Source organism: Equus quagga, chromosome 15 (genome assembly GCF_021613505.1).
Source record: "Equus quagga isolate Etosha38 chromosome 15, UCLA_HA_Equagga_1.0, whole genome shotgun sequence".
NCBI classification, from domain to species: domain Eukaryota; kingdom Metazoa; phylum Chordata; class Mammalia; order Perissodactyla; family Equidae; genus Equus; species Equus quagga.
The window spans coordinates 64,445,782-64,464,718 of NC_060281.1; the positions used below are offsets into that span (position 1 = coordinate 64,445,782).

General features: G+C 45.7%; 1 protein-coding gene across 17 annotated transcripts in view; it reads right to left on the reverse strand.

Moving 5' to 3' along the window:
* LOC124226647 (E1A-binding protein p400) overlaps positions 1-18,937 on the reverse strand; it is a 119,750-nt gene that overhangs the window by 76,150 nt on the left and 24,663 nt on the right. For 9 of the 17 annotated variants that reach the window (XM_046640164.1, XM_046640165.1, XM_046640178.1 and 6 more), the window contains 10 exons: positions 15,147-15,237; positions 13,605-13,712; positions 12,682-13,067; positions 10,012-10,305; positions 8,715-8,900; positions 6,591-6,731; positions 5,961-6,039; positions 5,038-5,087; positions 4,045-4,102; positions 3,054-3,143 (listed from right to left, as the gene is read on the reverse strand). In XM_046640164.1, coding sequence (XP_046496120.1) covers positions 3,054-3,143; positions 4,045-4,102; positions 5,038-5,087; positions 5,961-6,039; positions 6,591-6,731; positions 8,715-8,900; positions 10,012-10,305; positions 12,682-13,067; positions 13,605-13,712; positions 15,147-15,237 — 1,483 coding nt within the window. The remainder of the gene's footprint in view (positions 1-3,053; positions 3,144-4,044; positions 4,103-5,037; positions 5,088-5,960; positions 6,040-6,590; positions 6,732-8,714; positions 8,901-10,011; positions 10,306-12,681; positions 13,068-13,604; positions 13,713-15,146; positions 15,238-18,937) is intronic. The other 8 variants (XM_046640174.1, XM_046640172.1, XM_046640167.1 and 5 more) reach the window with 3 other exon arrangements.

Genomic DNA, 18,937 nt, shown 5'->3' on the forward strand with positions numbered 1-18,937 from the left:
CTTTTTAAAAATACACAACATCTACATAAAGAGAGTGCTAAAAGGCTCCTGAGAGGCATAAGAGGACACCTGAATGAGAAGAAGCATGCTCTGTGAATGAATAAAAACTCAGTATCACTTGGGGCTGGCCCCGTGGCCGAGTGGTTAAGTTCGCGCACTCTGCTGCAGGCGGCCCAGTGTTTCGTTGGTTTGAATCCTGGGCGCGGACATAGCACTGCTCATCAAACCAGGCTGAGGCAGCGTCCCACCTGCCACAACTAGAAGGACCCACAACGAAGAATATACAACTATGTACCAGGGGGCTTTGGGGAGAAAAAGGAAAAAGTAGAATCTTTAAAAAAAAAAAACCTCAGTATTACAGATATCACCAACAGATGGTCAGAGTCTGGCCAGTCCCCCCCCACATTGGCCAGGGCTAACCGAGGTGACCTCTAGATGGTATGAAATGACAGTGAGTAGTTTGCAAGGCTCAGCTGAGAGATGCTGTGTGCTCATGGATCACTTAGTCTGGGGAGACCAGCCACTATGCCACAATGCCATGAGGACACTCAAATAGCCCCACAGAGAAGTCCCTGTGCGAGGAACTGGGCTTGCCTACCAACAGCCATGAGGCCTTCCAGCAAGGGAGGCAAACCCACATGGAACGGAAGCCGAGCCTTCTGCCAAGCGCATCTTCACGAGACCTGAGCCAGAACCACCCAGCCAGGCTGCTCCCAGTTCCTGACCTACAGAAAGAGGTAGAAGCACTAAAGCACTAAGTTAACACAAACTGCAACAAGTCAAGGACGCACACTGCGGTCAGAAAGCCACTACAACAAGAATATCCAAAAGAAAAGTGTAACTGAAAGACTAAGAGAGAAACGGACACTGGATGTGAACGAAGCAATTAGGACAAACAAGTTCAAGGCATCCACCATTAGCACCTCTAATGCTATACTTCACTGCAAGGAAAAGTCACAAAAGGACCAGGATTATAAACGAAAAACTATCATTCTTCAGACATGAAGAGACTGTATACACAGAATTAACACAAGAGGGCGGCAAAATTGCTGGATATAAGATCGATAAATAAAAATCAACTGCATTTCTACATACCTGCAATAAATTTTAAGTGTAATTTTAAAAAACATATCATTTACTACAACTTCAAGAAATATAACACACCTAGAAATAAATCTAATAAAAAACATACAATCATTACATTTTACTGGAAGCTATTTAAGAAGACCTAAGTAAATGGAGAGGTATATTTTGATCATAGGTTGGAAAAGCTCAACTTCATGAGGATATAATTCTCACCAAACACCCATTAATTCAACTAAATTCGAATCAGAATTCCCAACTGGTTTTTCTGTGAAACTGGATAAGCTGATTCTGAGGTGTATCTGAAATAGGACTAAAGTAGTCAAGACTCTTCTAAAAAAGAACTAGGCAAAAGAACTTATCTAACCAGAGCTCAAGAACTATTATAAAGCTAGAGTAATTAAGAGAGTGTGGTACTGGTACAAATTGACCAATAAAACAATAAAGGTCTCAGAAAGAGTCATGCATATCTGGAAGTCTGACTTGTGTCTGAGCTAGCACTGAACGTCAGTGAGGAAAGATGGGCTTTCCACATGGCACTGGGACAATTACCTGCACATTTGGGAGGAAAAAAATAAACTGCATTTATTTCACACTATAGAGAAAAGCAATTCTTGATGGATTAAAGACATCAAGATAAGAGTAAAAATAAAAATTTTTAGAAGATACAAGAAGACATCCTTATGACCTTGAGATAAAAAGGATTGTTTTAAAATGAGACTGATAAATTCAACTTCACTAAAATTAAGAATACCTCTTTTATTTTTTTTAGAAGAGAACTTTTATTTTACTTATTTATTTATTTGAGGAAGATTAGCCCTGAGCTAACTGCTGCCAATCCTCCTCTTTTTGCTGAGGAAGTCTGGCCCTGAGCTAACATTCGTGCCCATCCTCCTCTACTTCATATGTGGGACGCCTACCACAGCATGGCTTGCCAAGTGGTGCCATGTCCGCACCCGGGATCCGAACCATCGAACCCCGAGCACCGAATCGGAAGGTGCACACTTAACCGCTGCACCACCGGGCCAGCCCCTAAGAACACTTCTTCACCAAAACATACCATAAGGAGACTGAATGAAGACACGCCACAAACTAGGAACAGGTTACTGCACCACATATAATGGACAAAGGATCACGTCCAGGATAAAGAAAGAACACTACAATAGCGAAAAGAAAATCCAAAACCAAAACAGCAAAGACAGAAGAGGAAACCCACGAAAAGACGCTACACCTCATCGGTTATCAGAGAAATGCATCCACAACCACAAGGGGACGCCATTTCCCACCCACCAGACTGGCAAAGACATTCTAGTCAGACATGACGTGTTCCTGAGATGTGGAACTTGACACAACACTCTAACCAGAACTTGGCCTGACCTTGTAAAGCTGACCACGTGTGTGCACACCCTCCAATCTGCTCCCCTACTCTGAGCACAAAGACGCCTGTGCCCACAGGCGCAGGGAACACCAGTACTCACGGCAGCCCGGCGTGTCAGGGCAAAAACAGGGAAACCACCCACATGCCCACCAACAGCACAATCGATCATCTGTGACACGTTCACCCAAGGAATACTGCTCAGCAGTGAGGAATTAATGAATTCACAGCAACATACAACCATGCAGACGAAACACAGGAGCAGAAGAGCTGAGTGAACAAAGCAAGTGGCTGAACCTACAGCGTGATTCGTATATATGAAGCTCCAACATGTGCAAGCGAAGCGCTATGTTCAGGGATATACATAAGTGATAGGACAAAACAGAGCCGAGGGAATAATAAAGGTCAGATCCAGGATGGAGTCACCTCCCAGGGTGAGGAGGCAGCGGGCACGCGGGCGCTCAGGCACTCTCTCACATTGGGCAGTGTGGCTGGTTACACTGGCGCTGAATGGATCTTACACATATTTTTCACTTGTTCTTTTGCACGTATCCAATGTTGAATAAAGTATTTTAGTAGGATACTCAGAGCCTACCTTCTTTGGCTAAATTAGACAGTTCTGTGTGGTGGTCCACAACCCCTTCATTGGCTTCTTCCTCTTCAATTGTCTCCTCCTCATCTTCCACTGAAATGTTTACCATCAAATGTGAGACAGACTTCATTTCCTCTTCTTTTCAATTATTCATGAAACACTACAAGGCTTCAAAATTTTTTCACACAGCTATTAGAGAAATTAAAACTAAGCCTTTCAATTTATCAGGTAACATTTGGAAACAAGAGTTACATGTAGTGAGCAGGAACCTGGGGACCATGCTTTCTCTTCCGTCTCAGGCTGTGAAACACAGCCTGGTTTTCATTACACAACAGACCTACTCAGGCCAAAACATGGAGTGATGTGAAACCTCCCATCTACCTGGTGAGCTCTGCTGCAGAAAAACCCATGCTGTTTGGAGTCACTATGAATTCGTCATCGCCCATTTCAAAGAAGGCCCAGCCACCACCCAGCTTACTGTTCCCTCAGTTCGGCTCCCATCCTGTGCAACCTTTGTCTCAAACCAGCTTCAGCCCACCACCCAGTGCCTCCCTCCCAACAAAGCCCTGACTCTTGGCAGAGCAGTCTATCAGCACCTGCAACAGAATTCTGCCTGTCTGTGGGCCACCTCTCCATCTGCCCATCAGCCCTGGCTGCCTGGGGCCTTGCCAGGAAGACTGCACTTTCTCTCCTGCCAGCCTCAGGCCCTCTCCGTTGGCTCCTTCCCATCACCACTTACTGCCTCTCCTCCCTTACACACAAACACGTACACACACAGTCCTATACTCTCCCTCCTCCACAGTCCAACTCCATGTTTCTTCACTGCAAACCCCCCACTGTCCACCAAGGCACCCGGCCCCTAACAACACAAGTCACTGGGCCACCAGACATTCTGGTCAAGGCTGTACTAGACACCCCAGCAGCAACAAGTGAGCACTCCACTTGCAACTTCAGAGGGCCCTGCAGACAGCAAAGAGACACCAGGAGGACAGACCTTCATCATCAGTTAAAGATGTGCTAGCTTTTCTTTTTCTTCCAGATATTCCGGAATCCTGAAACACAGAATAAAAATCACAAACACGAGGGTCAGCCCTGGTGGCCTAGTGGTTAAGTTTGGTGCACTCCGCATCAGGGGCCTGTGTTTGGAGCCCGGGTGTGGACCTACACCACCCATCTGTCAGTGGTCATGCTGTGATGGTGGCCCACATAAAACACAAAAAAGCGGAAGACTGGCAACGGATGTTAGCTCAGGGCAAATCTTCCTCAGTAAAAAAAAAACAAAAACACAAATCACAAACATGAGATCTTAAAACACAGAATGGAAAACCAAAGCAGAAATGTCTGTTTAACATGCACCTAGGAGGAGAGTAGAGAGCCTGTAACAAGCATGCTGGCCTTCATCTACCTCTAGGCACAGGAAAGGCTCTGGGTAGTGACCACAGACTGTGTAAATCAGTCACTGGTGGATTTACACTGAAAATTCAGGTGCATCTTCCCCAATCACCAAATTAACACCCCACGTGAGCCTAAAGCCATAAAGAACAAGTTTTGTTTTGTTTTTTTAAAGATTAGCTACCTGGGTTAACATCTGTTGCCAATCTGGTTTTCTTCCCCCTTCTTCTTCTCCCCAAAGTGCTCCAGTACATAATTGTATATTCTAGTTGCAGGTCTCTATGGGTTGTGCTATATGGGACGCTACCTCAGCATGGCCTGGTGAGCGGTGCCATGTCCATGTCTGGGATCCAAACCAGTGAAACCCAGGGCCGCCAAAGCGGAACACACAAACCTAACCACTTGGCCTTGGGGTCGGCACCCAAAGAAGCAGTTTTTTCCGCCAAAGAAGACTGATTTTAAAATGAAAGGGACTGGTATGCATAGTCTGCAAGTTTCTCCAGATAAAAACGAGTAACTCCATTTTCTCAGACACTGTATTTTTTTCACATTGCTTCCATTCTCTTCCCCACTGCCGTAACAGTCCTGAACTTACCAGAAAATTTTCCGGTAATGCATCAAGTCCCTTAGGTCTCGACTCTTTTCCTAAAGAGACAGGTAACATGATTTGTTTTCACTGAAGCTGTGGAGAAGGCAACATTCTTCACAAGCGTAAAGGGCACCTCTGCCTATCTAGGCCACACCCTGCTCCCATCTCCTCCGTGGGAGGAAAAGACAGGAAGAGCAAGTCCACCTGCTTCCTTCTGGTAACCCAGGGTGGCGGCACAGTGCCAGTCTGCACCTCTATACCGCAAAGTGCTCTGGTGGCTCTCAGATTTCAGTGCTGATGCGCTGCAGGGACCCACAAGTCTCCGTTCTGGAGAAGGACGGAGGAGCTAAACAACAAAGATTCTTTTTTATGATTTCTATGATCTTATAGTTCTATGACTTCCAGCAGTGGCCACCTCTCTACTTCAGTTTTCCTCATCAATAAAATGAGAGGCACTGCCCTCCTCTCCCCCACCCCAGTGAAAGGCACCTCCTTCAGGGCCTGGCCCACATGAAGGTGTCTAATGGCCAGCAGCCACTACAGAATGCTGCAGAGGCAGAGTACCAGCCAGATACAGAGTGATCCCATGGGGCAAATGCCTGGGGAGTTCACCTCACTGTCCAGGGACTGGCTGCAGGGGACAGGCTTAGAACCTCAACTCCAAGAGTGCCCCAAAGCTGATCAACCTTAGGTGCTGACTCATACTAGCAAATCTCAGAAGAACTGAAATATACAGCTAGGACAGCTACACAAAGAGAAACGCAACATCAGGGAGATCAGACGTTCACAAACGGCTGATGAGCAAACGAGCTCCCTGGGCAGGCTCCCTTGGAAGTCACCATGTCAACAAGGTGCTTGGGGGCAAGCAGAGAAATGGGAACAAAGTCCAATCCAAACAAAGTTCAGGCTTTTTAAAAAGAGTACCATACCTCTCCTGGAAACTTTCTGTAAATTTAACGCCTTTTTCCTTTTTTCTTCCAATTCTACTTGTAGTTTTATTTCTACAACCTAAATACAAAGGGTTAAATAAACAAACATGTTATTAAGGATGTAAATTACAGAAGTTCTGTATATGAAAACATTGAAACTCATATAGTCTAAAAAGCACAGCTGTCCCAACTTCACTTCAAATTACTTGAAAAAATTTCAGTTTGGTCTTTTTTCATTTATTTTGTACCTAACTGCATTCTGCCCCAATTCTATCATGCAGTAAGATGAGAATTTTTTTAAAAAGGAATCAACAGACAGAGCAGCCATTCTGGAAATAAGCTGCCTTTGGCGACTTGCACTAACCCTAAAAAGGACTCTTTGAAGGGTCACTCATGAAGGCTCACAAACAGCAAAGCATGTGCGTTACAGCTAACACGCATTTCTGTGTGCAAAGAAAAACACTCAGAGGAAGGACCAAATCCAATGAGCCACTAGTCCAGAAGGCACCTTTCTAAGCGATTCTGCATGTGCTACCTGCCTTGGGGTTTCTCCATCACTTAGTCAGGTGGGGTCCAGAAGGCAGCCTCAACAGCTCTACCATAGTCTAAGTTTAAAATTTAAGAATTTACCTGTTCAATATTGGACCAAAAATACTCTATTTCTCTCGCAGTTGAGGCGGCAATTCGTCTTAATCGGTTCTGCTCTTCTTTCTCTCCCCTCTCCTCACGAAGCTGCTTCTCTTCATGATGGCGTGCTACAGTTCTGACGAGCTAGTAAATAAAGTTCAAGAGCTTTATGTAGTGCTCTATATCATGCTACAAGAAAAAAGATCCATAAAGTTTCTTAAAAATCTTCTCAGCCCATAACTACACATAATTCACAGTGACATGCAGCCTCATCTGCTTTCAGCATGCTAGAGAAATGTTAATACCAGTAAAAACCACCGCCAACATGCTGCTTGACTTTTCCAGAAAGCATTATTTTACTAAATACACATATTTTTCTCCAAAATGGAATACGATACTGTACTATACTCTTATTTCCCCATGTAACACACGATTAACATCTTTCCATGAAGAGAGGCAGATCAACATAATTTTTAAAGGGCATGATTTCCACTGCATGAATGCAGCAAAATTTACTTAATTCCTAGGTATGAAAAACGTTGGGTTGGAATAATTCACTCTTAAGGCTTTTGCATTAAATTGCCAAACTGCTTTCCAGAATTTATCCTCTTTACATCCCCATCAGCAGTCCCTCAAAACGGTGCTGAGAAGTAACTGAGAAATGAACACATTCTGAGCCCCGAGCACAGCACAGCTGCCAGCTTCCTGATCATGGGGTGAAGAATGTGCTGCAGGCCAGGGACACACTGCCAACACAGCCTCCCTCCCACAGTCACGGTCGACGCACACCCCTCGCACAAAGCTGCCTCTTCAGTCCTCTACCCATCTCTCCAGGGAGAGGAGGGACAGCGTGAGGAGAGCAGCACTCAGCCACGGCTCAGCCGCCCCAGTCCTGCTCCTCAGCATCCATCCTATCCCCCGCGTCCCCCACCCACTGCCCTGCCCAGCCCAGTGTCCACATGCTCAGGACCATCCTCCTTTTCTTTTTTTTGAATATCTTGTTTTTTGAAGAAGATTGGCCCTGAGCTAACTTCCATGCCCATCTTCCTCTATTCTGTCTGTGGGGTGCCTCCACAGCACGGCTGACGAGTGGAACAGGTCCACACCTGGGATTTAAACCCACGAACTCAGGCCACCAAAGCGAGTGCAGGGAACTTTACCCTCTCAGCCCCGGGGACGGCCTCCCTACCCTCCTTTGTGAAAAGGAAGTGCTTAAGGAGCAATCTGGGTTTCTTCTGAAATTCCCCTGAACCTACTTAACACTCAGACCCCACTGCTCCCTCCAAGGTCTCAGCTTTCCTCTGCCAAAGCTACAAGGGGAAACAAATGGGCAGAATTGACGGGAGGGAGGTGGCCAGGCAGGGCACACAGCTCAAGCCCAGTCCTAAGAGAGCAGGAAATGTGAAGACAGCGTCTAGGCCCTGACGAGTAGGGATGGTGGTGCAGTGGGGCAGGGAGTAGCAGCAGGCCTGGAGCTACCTACATGGACACAAGCACAGCTGCTTCACATTCTGAGACCCAAGAGTTCTACAAATCTGTCACTTTCCAGGTTCCTAGTAATGGCAATAGTACGTCTTAGGGGTTCTCCCCAAGACTGGGTGCCTGCTTTGGGAACAATGAGAAGAAAATAAATTCTCAGCCAGGACTAGAGGAAGCTAGATGGGAAGACTAGGCAGGGCAGAGCAGGTGGGGCAGCCGGCAGCCTAAAGGCCTGGGGACAGGCACCTCAGCTGCCCAGCAGCCACCTGGCCTCTTCCCCCTTCCAACTCAGCTTCCTCAGCTCCCCCATCACCCCTGGGTATCAGCCTGGATCTGGGGGGCTACAGGCACGCTCATTCCAACTGCCAGGCGAGGCTGAAAAGGAACCTAAATGCCACGCCAGAACTGCCGCAGGAGAAGATGTATTTGTTCCCAATAATGCACACTGGAGCTCTGAAGACATCCCCTCAGAAGTGAATTACACAGCACATTTTCTAAACAATAGGAAAATATTCTTCCTATCCATTATGAGTCAAAAAAAAAAACCTTTAAAGAGTTGGTCTGGGAGACCCACTATTTAGAGCGCTTTACATTCTCATCACCAGCAAACGAGCACTGAGAACTGCAGCTGCCTGCGTTCAAACCTACCTTCTTGGCAGCGGCCACCTTCCACCTCCTCTCCTGGGCGAAGTCGGTGGCCATCCACTGCACTTCCTCCAGCAGATAGTCCCAGTGCGATCTGGGGCGTGGCGCCTCCTGCAGTTTTGGCAGCCGCCTCACTGACCACAGGCCTTCTTTCCTTAAATCTGCTATTCGCTGATGGATCTGGTTTTCCTGCAAGGAATGTAGGGGGTGAGGCGGTGTCCGGCACATAATTATTAAGTTTGTTCTGCTAATTCAGACCCCGAGTTCATGAAACCCTTTGTGTGAAAGTCTCAGTAAAAGAGGTAAGACTGGGGGGCTGGCCCACTGGCGCAGCAATTAAGTTTGCACGTTCCACTTTGGTGGCCCGGGGTTCGCCAGTTTGGATCCGGGGTGCAGACCTATGCACCACTCATCAAGCCATGCTGTGGCAGGCGTCCCACATATAAAGTAGAGGAAGATGGGCACAGATGTTAGCTCAGGGCCAGTCTTCCTCAGCAAAAAGAGAATTGGCGGTAGATGTTAGCTCAGGGCTAATCTTCCTCAAAAAAAAGGAAAACAAAAAAAAGAGGTAAGACTTGAACACAAAGGTCAAAAGTGGCTCTAGGAGAGGTCAGAGGAATGGGCATGTGACTCTCCCAGAAGTCTTAGAAAAAGCTTAAGCCACAGTCCTGCCCCATCTAAGAGACATGGGACAAAACTTACAGACCAAGTACTTACAAGGGAAACAATACAGGCCTGGATTTTGTTTCCAAACCATCAGGAAGGAGGAGGAATGGATCAAATAAGACTGGCCGCGTCCTGATCGCTGTGTTGAAGCTGGGTAACGGGAATGCTGGGTTTACAACATCCTACCTATTCCGATGCTTCTTTTAATTCTCCTAATGAAGCTGAACAAAATAACTGCTCAGTCACCCAACAAACAGGAAGCGCTGAGTGCTAGACCACGACCCACACCAGCCTGGGCAGCATCGGTGGGCTCGGCTCTGAGCCCCAGCGCTGCAGTGAGGTCCTCAGCCTGCACCACATACCCGTCCCGCCCTCTCCTACAGACTGCAGGGAAAGCCACCCAAGAGGGCTGACTTCACCTCCACACGGGTTTACTTCCAGCGGGACAGGTCAAATGACTTGGTTTTAGTCTTGGTTTCTATTGGTCGCGATAGAATGTTCAATTGTCCTTACTATCAGGTGTTCAGTTTTAAACTACTGCATCCTTAGAAACTAAAATCAAATGCATTTCACAAATTGGAAGACATTTTACAAGCTTCTTGAGCACTTAAAAAATTTTTTTCAGTGTACTTACCAGTGCTATTTGTTCTGCCAGCTTATCCTGAGAACCGTCTTGGGGCGGGGCAGCGTTCTGAGCAGGGCTCTGTGGTTTGGGGGGTACTGACACAGCTGCCCCTGGGGACCGGGAGGTGACTGGAGACAGTGACTTGTTGGCTGCTGATGAGGGTCTATTCACTGGGGAGGCCCGTGCAGGTGAGGGGCCCGAGCCCGAGCTGCCGGCAGGAGCGATGGACACAGCAGAGGAGGTAGGTGGGGGCCGCTGACAGGGCTGGGCAGGGTCCACGGGTGGTCTGACAGGCACCGCCGTCTAGCAGGCAGAAAACAGGTGAGCAGGTAAAGACCAGACGTCAGCTCAGCTCCCAGAACCCAAAGGCCAGAGACAGCATCACTGGGGCAGTGAATGCACCAACGACCCCCTCTCCACGGCAGTGCACACGAACCAACGAATCACATCCTCAGACCTCAGTAACACACAAACTAATCCTTGTCTACATAAAATAACAACATACCATTTTACTCCACAAAACCACGTAGAGCTTATTATAAACTGTGTTTTCACATTTTGTCTTATCTCATGGAAGCTTTTTCTTTTCTTTTGCTTTTTCCAGCCTTTCCTCCTGCTTTTTTCTAGTAATGGAAAACTAGAGGAATCCCTCCCACCTTGACTAAAGGTGAAGTTAAATTCACAAAGGATTCTGTAGGGGAGGAAGTGGGGGAGCAGAGAGCAGGGAAGGCAAGGCATTGCTACAAAGTGAGACTACTGAGGACAGACAGAAGCAAAATGCAGCATGCTCCTAACCTGGGATACGGAGAAGACACCAACTAAAACACTCTCTCTATACTCAAGGAGGTGCCCTTTTTTTTGTGAGGAAGATGGGCCCTGGCTAACATTTGTTCCCAATCTTCCTCTTTTTGCTTGACGAAGATTGTCGCTGAGCTGACATCTGTGCCAGTCTTCCTCTATTTTATGTGGGACAACGACACCGTCACAGCATGGGAGCAGTGCAAGGTCCACACCTGGGATCCGAACCTGTGAACCCCAGGCCACTGAAGCAGAGCAGGCAAACTCAACAACTACAGCACAGGGCTGGCCCCGAAGAGGCTGCCTTTTACGGTGCAGCTTCTCTCTTCACGTCCAGTAACTCCCTCCCGCCTCAGAGTCGGCAGACTACAGCTGGCCACACACTTCAGAAAGAAAGCTGTACTGGCCACCGCCACTCATCTGCATGCTCTGGGGCTGCCTTCACCATTCAACAGCACAGCTGAGTGACCGCAACAGAAACCACATGGCCTACAAAGCCTAAAATATTTCTACGCTCCCTCTTTGTCGCCCTTTAAAGAAACAGTTTGCCAACCCCTACTCAATCTAGAAGGAACAGGTTTCTATCGATTTTGTAAGGAGCTTTTTAAAATCATGTTCCACAGCTGATCCTTTCAACAATAAGGGCAGGTAAACGAATCCAAGAAAAACCTCAGCGCTGCCTGAAGTCAGCACGGGGCTCAATGAGACAAAGTGTTCAGAAAAGAAACATTCATCTCCACAAAAACCCACCAAAGCCAGCGACAGCCTAACAGGCTCAGCTGCCCTGGTAAGAGCTCTCCTTCTCAAGGTGGGTGTACGCAGCACTTCAAAGTGGACCTGCCTGAAAGGCTGCCCAGTCAACCCAGGGTGCAAACCACAGCTCCTCCAGTCACGGGCCATGTGATCCTGCCCAGTTACGCAGCCTCTCTGGCCGCAGCCTTTTCGTGGCTAAGATGGGGATGACAAAGATTCTACCTCACAGGGGTGCTCGGTAGAGGCAATAAAACAACGTGGATAAAGTGTTCATTACAGCACCTGACGACTCGTAGGTGAGAATAAAAGGTAGCTATCACTGTTGTTATTCCATTATTATCTAAGACCAAACTTTGCCATGAATGTCAATTAACCAGAAGAAACTGAACTCAAAGCCCACCTAGGAAATCCTCTTGTTGAGGGGATGGCGAGAGAAAGGGGAGAGGGTTTTTTAAGTAGGCTTGATCTTACACTGCTGAGACAATTCTCTGAAAACGCTCCCTGCCGTCCCCTTGGGTGCTCTAGACAGTTCATGCTGGCCCTTCAGGGACTCGCTACTCTTCAAGTACCGAACAGTTTACTGTATACATTCCAAAAAAAAGCCATCCAGGTCAAATGAACTGGTGGAAGAGGAGGGGCATTATCAATACCCAAACAGCTATCAAGCCTATTCGCCCAGGTTTGTAGAGGGTAGGCAAGCACCCTGGAGGGAGTCTGGTGGACGGTTAGCAGTCAGGGCAAGCCCGGCTAGACGGCTCACGGCAGCTGTGGCCCTGGAAGCCCCACCACCCACAAGCCTTCATTTCCACCCTGGTCAAGTGGGGTCCTGCCACCCACCTCCGACTTACTCAGCACATCAAGCAGGACAATGGACACAACACCCTTCACACGGCTCCCTGTACTGAGAGCAGCCACAAGAATCCTGTTGTTTCCTGATACTTTAATAATAACTACGATCACAGAGCCAAATGAAATTAGGCTGCGACTACTGAATTAACTAACTATTCTAAAGTGGGAGAGTAAACTGCTAAGAGAAATGTGCAAATTATAGCATAGCACACCACCCTGTCAAATGCATATCTTGCCTTTCCTTCCGTTTCTAACTAACACAACAGGTGTCCAGAGTACCTGCGGCTGGGATGAAAGCTGAGGGGCCTGCATCTGCGCCTTCCCAGGCATCGGGACGTGGAGGGCTGGCTGCGCAGGCTGTGGCGGAGGAGCAGGGAGTTGGCTGGGTGGAGGCGCAGGGACAGGGGCATTTGGTTGTGGAGTCTTCACTGGGATTTGGAGCTGTGTTTGAGGCTCTACCATCTGCGGCTGCTGTGAAAACTGCAGCGCCGACGGGAGGGGCGTGGCAGGGAGGCCGGCTAGGGGTAACCTGCCGGGGAGCTGTGGCGGAGGAGTGTGCAAGCTGGCGGCATTCTGCACCGGAGGCCCCGTGGAGGGGTCATACTGCTGCTGGCTTTGCTTCTGTCCCACGAGCTGAGAAGCCTGAGGGGCGGGAGGCATTCCTCCTGCAAGAGAGGAAAAACCCCGCCAGCACTGACTTCGGAGTTCAGAAGCATCCTACCAAGTGAGTCAGATTTCACATCCTCATGCTTGTCACAGACCCATCACTGAGAACCACCACACACTCAAATGGGAAACTGAACTGGCAGGAAACTCGTGTTATATCAGGCCTAAGGTTATAAATGAGCGCACAGAAAAGGAAAGAAAGGCGCCTGACCTTTGCAAGTTAGCATCAAAGCAGAACAGGTATCAAATAACCACAGGGTGTCTCTACCACAGCAGCAATTAGGAAAAATACAGAAGTGAAAATTGGAGAGAAGCTTGAGGACAATGAGAGACGTGTGGCTCCATTAAAGTGACAAGAACTGGTCTCCAAGGGTTTCTTTATGCTATATTAATTGGGACTCAGAAACATCCCAATTTCAGAAACCAGTTCAAATTGCTGCCTCGACTACACACACTTTAGTCTGAGGTTGGTTGTAAGACCTCTCTGCACTCCCTCTTTCTGAGCTAAAAGATCTAGTTCTGGCGCTGGGTCTTACCTTGAACTGTCGGCATTAACTGCTGAAGAGGAACTCCTGTATTCACCCCTGGGTGCTGGAAAACTACCCCTTGGTGACCCACTTCAAGTCGAGGTCTCTTAGACTGCTCTAGAATAATTTTCAGAAAAGGTGCAGTTTGATGTAAAAATAAAACCACAAAAGTAGTAGAAAAAACATGGGTAAGTGTTTTCATAATCTTTGCACAGGGAGGCCTTTCTATGCATGAACCAAAATCCAGAAGCCATAAAAGATAAGGCTGATAAATATAATTTCTTTTCATTAAAAATTTGCAAACATAAGAAAAAGCATCATAAAAAAGCAAGGGACGAGCAACATCCTAAGAGACAGTATCTGCAACACAGATGAACGGGCAAAAGGCTGACTTACTCAAAATTCAGAAAGCTTGTACAAATTAATATGAGAAGTATCAACAACCAGACAGACAAAATGAGCAAAGAACATAAAAGGCTAGCAGAGGGACAGACTAATGGTTAATATTAAGACATGAAAAGACACTGTGTAACTTTATCAAAATTAAAGAAATCCACATCTTAACAAAAGAGTTAATTTTTCACCCATCAGATCAACAAAGATTAAAAGATTAATCGTACTTAATAAAATGGCCAAACTGTAAGAGAACCAGAAACTGTTGATGGGAGTGAAAACTGGCCCTATCTTTTGAAGGGCAATTTAGCATCACCAATACTTAACTGCACATATACTTTGCTCTAGCAATTACATTTCTAGTTTTGACTTTAGATATATTGACAAACATGTAGAAAAAAAATATGACACTAGATGACACTGTGTTGATTATAACAGAAAAAAGGTGGTACTAACAAATGAGCACTAACAAAAAGTCTAATGAATAAAGAAGGAACCCCCATATGATGGAATACTATGCAGCCATCAAAAAGAAGAAGGCCCATGACTGGGAAAGATGGCCTGGGGTAGGTTAATATTAAAGACATTAACAGTGTACAGAAGACCACATCTGAATCTTTCAGAGTGACACAAATGTAACAATGCTTGTGTGTGGACAGAAGCATGTCTGTGAAAACGCATAAACGTTACTAGCAGCTATGTCTCTCTCTAGGGAGTGGGCAGATAATACCCAATCAGAGGTAGACTTCAGTTATACCCTTCTCAACTGTTTGAATCTTTTATATAAAATGTGTATTGAGTCTACAATTTGAAGAAAAATTCAGTTTGGTAAAAATGAATGACAACTTGAAAAGGCAGATGGTTTTACATTTAATCATATCATGGGGACTAAACAGCCTACAGATACACATAGAAAATCAAAATGGAATACATCCATTCAACTAACAAACTTCTAACTTCAGTGCACGTAACAGTTACCTATTTTGTTTAGCTGATAATCACCAAAAGAAAAACTACCTTTCAAAGTAGAAAGAAACTAACCAAAAGTAAGCTCTTCAGCATTCACGCTTTGGAAACATGTGGCCACTGCACTGTAACTCCCAGGTTAAGAAGCTGACTGGCTCCTGAGGCCACTGGAGCCTGCGTTCCAGGACATACCTGCCGGGGGTCCCGCCTGCTGCCTCTTAAAGGGGTCCGTTTCTATCGCACTTCCGGCCCCTGCCACCAGGGTCCCTGCGAGAGCTTGCTGCTGAAAAAGAAAACGAGATTTTGATTAACTTAACTGTATTACAAGAATGAATATAAACTAAAACTATCATAACTATCCCAAACATTGACCTCATTCCTTTAAAATAAGAGAAATGTTATCTACCAAATGTACTTAAATATACATATATAATGTATATTTATATATAATAAATAATTTAAAGTTCTAACTTACCTCTGTAGGAAGAAAAAAAGGACTTGGGAAAGATACAGTATTCTGGTTTTAAACGGAATTTCAGATCAATCCAAATCCTCAGCCCCTTAGAAACGTATGGGCTTTGCACACAGAATGGCAACAAAAGGGCTTATGCCTGGGAACATTAGTCATAGATCTAATGACTATGCAGCTTAGCCTCCCTGATCAGTCACACTACCTGTCATCACTGATACCCCTCCTCCCCAAAAAGCTGAATAAAAAGAAAGGTTGAAATTGTCTTCCTACTAGAAAATGACACTCAAACCCAATTAATGACAATCTAATTAACTTGGATCTCCAAAATAGTATTTTTGCAGTTAACACCCTACTAGTTATATAGAGCTGTGTGAAATATATATCTAAGTTATTCAAAATGTTTAAATGAAAAGCTACTGGCAAAGACAGAAAAACTAGCCAAGTCTGGGCGCACTACACCTTTCCGTCTCTGCATCATCCCTGCAATGACACTAAATGCGGAGGATGATGTTTAACAATCACTAGTTGCTTATTTAAAGATTCAGTTATATCTACTCCACTTAGCAAGGCTTCTGAAAGGCAAAAGTTACAGATGCCTAAACAAGTAACTGCCCCGTGGGGTGCTGTAGACGCCTGAAGCCCTAGGAATGAACACTACCCCACCGGTACCAGCCACGCTGAAGGTTACTGCCTCACATGGGGAAAGGCTTCAGAGTAATTAAAAGGGAAAATAAGCACTCCCGTTTACATTTAATGAAGATGAGGAGGAAGAAAGAGGGAGGGAGGGATAGACAGAGAGAGAGAGAGAGAGAGAGAGAGAGAGGGAGAGAGAGGGAGAGAGGGAGAAAACAATGATTTGAAAAACAGACAATACGTGAACAGTAGTTATCTGTGGGGACAGGATTACAAGTAATTTATAATTTGTGTGTGAACACTTTTGTAAAGCTTCCAAATGTTCTACAATGAACATGTATCACTTATAGAATGAAAAAGGTTTTTTAACAAAAGAAACTGATAAAGGGTTCTGTATCCAGTAATGGCCACGTACCTCCTTTTGGACCAAACATACTCCAAACAAACATAAATTCTAGACAAAATATAAAAATATGAAAAGGCAGGCAGATACAGGATGGGACTTGATACTTGCAAGAAGGGAATGGAACCAGGAAGGTGTCAGGTTTTACAGCACCTGGCATGAGGGCAGGCTCCAGTCTGTGCTACGTGGACCGGCTCAGACCCAGAGACACACAGAGCCTCCCTGGCCTGAAGCCTCACTCACTAGCCGGAGAACAGGAGAATACAGCATTAGTAGTTAGGGGGAATCGCCATAGGAGACAGTTGGGGACAGGGAGGCCCCCAGTCCTCTCCCTAATCTCTGGCTGCCTCCTAACCACACATAACAGACTTGAAAGTCAGGCCAACAAAGCACACTGAGATTTCAGGTGCTGCCTTGTAACTCGGGAGACAGTCTACAGTTTCAATTCAATCACATTAACTAACTGAAAGACAAACACTCAATGCTCTCAGAACATAACAGGACCCAAAGTCTACAACCTATCATTCACGACATCCAAAATCCAATTCAAAATTACTCCAAAACACAAAGGAACAAGAAAACATGAGCAAGACAACCCACATACTAGAATTAGCAGCAAGGATTTTACAGGGGCTTTAATTAGTATGCCCGTGGACATAAAGAAAGCAGGTTGTAATGAAGGAGGAAATTTGACAGAAAAAAAGAAGCTATTAAAAAAAGAGAACCAAATGGAGATTCCAGAGCTGGAAAACAAAACATCTGAAATAAAAAATTCATTGGACAGGCTCAACAGCAGAGTGGGCACACCGAGGTCAGTGGATTGGAAACAGACTTAAGAAAAGAGCAAGAGGAACACTGGGCTTTGAAGACTCACCGTAAGGGTCGGTCGTCAGGACGGCAGAGCGCTGCCCGAGGACGGAAAGACAGACAAGAAAGAAGTGGACAGAGAGCCCAGGGGGAGACCCGCACCTACACAGTCCTATCACTTCCCAGAAGCTCCACCGCAACCCAAAGGAACAAGACGTCTTTTCAACAAAATGGCTCTAGAAGACTGGATATCTATACGAAAAAACTGACAAACTGCGCTTCATTAAAATCAATGCTGCTCATCAAGACACTGACAGGGAGGGCCAATCTCTCATTTCCTAACTTCCTGATTGCCAAGGACTCTTGGTTCTAGAATGATTTTAAGTTTTATCCTGTCTCCATGAGTATTTTATTGGGAAAGACACTGCTGTCTTTAAAATACAAACTTGATTTTAATTAGCAATGATTTACCAGAACTCTCAAAAAAAACTCCTCACAAAGAAAATATCCTTTGACGGGAACTGAATCCATTTTAAAATGGAACCCATTTTACAAGAGACAACATCAAAACAGACTTTATCAATACAAGACAATACAACTTACAGGGCGTCTAGAAGCTACACCAAGAAAAAGAACAGTTGAAGGAATTAGGGATGTAGCTCACAGAAAAGGCAACTGAGAATACTTGCCAATTGAAAGAGGAACAGACTTGTGTCATTTTGACAAAGAAATTAAGACCAGCAGCTGCAGTTGCCGGTTACTAGGGGGTAAATCTCTGCCCAATTTAAACAAGCAAATAAACTAAACTAACTAGAACTGTGGTGGTTGTAAAGCTAGGTGCTCACTCACTGAAAGGACAGAATGGGGTCAGGGAATGAGACACGGACCTTTCTGAGTATCCTAACAGGACTCACTTGTGAGTGGAAAGGACTCTGGGTTAGATCACCTAAGGCCTCTCAATTCAAGGTTCTACGTCTCCCCACACTCACACTTGGGAGGGGTAACTGCGAGGGAAGCAGAAGCGGAAAGACCATTTCAGCTTTCCTTTTTAAAGTGTGTCTATTACAACAAGCTGAACTACCACTTGATACTTTTTTTTTTTTTTAAGATTTTATTTTTTTCCTTTTTCTCCCAAAGCCCCCAGTACATAGTTGTATATTCTTAGTTGTGGGTCCTTCTAGTTGTGGCATGTGGGACGCTGCCTCAGCGTGGTTTGATGAGCAGTGCCATGTCCGCACCCAGGCTTCAAACCAACAGAACACTGGGCCGCCTGCAGCGGAGCGCGCGAACTTAACCACTCGGCCACGGGGCCAGCCCCACACTTGATCCAACTTTTAACCCTACACACATATGTAAGAACAAAGAACAACAGTAAGGGTAGGGTTACAGAACAGAACTATAATTACTAACTTTCTCTAACATCATAATCACTGAAAAATAATCTTCAGTTAGGATGGTTTTTTAAGATCTAACAAAATGGTATTATTTTATATACAGTAACTGGACTCTAGAATACCGCCTCAAACCCTTTGGCAGCAGACAGAAAGCAGTATGTGCACACACACTGAGAACTCTGGATTTACTCCTAGAGTTTAATCAACAACAGACTAGTTTATTATAAAAGTCCTAAAACTGATTGCAAATAACAAAATTCATCCTGAGAATATG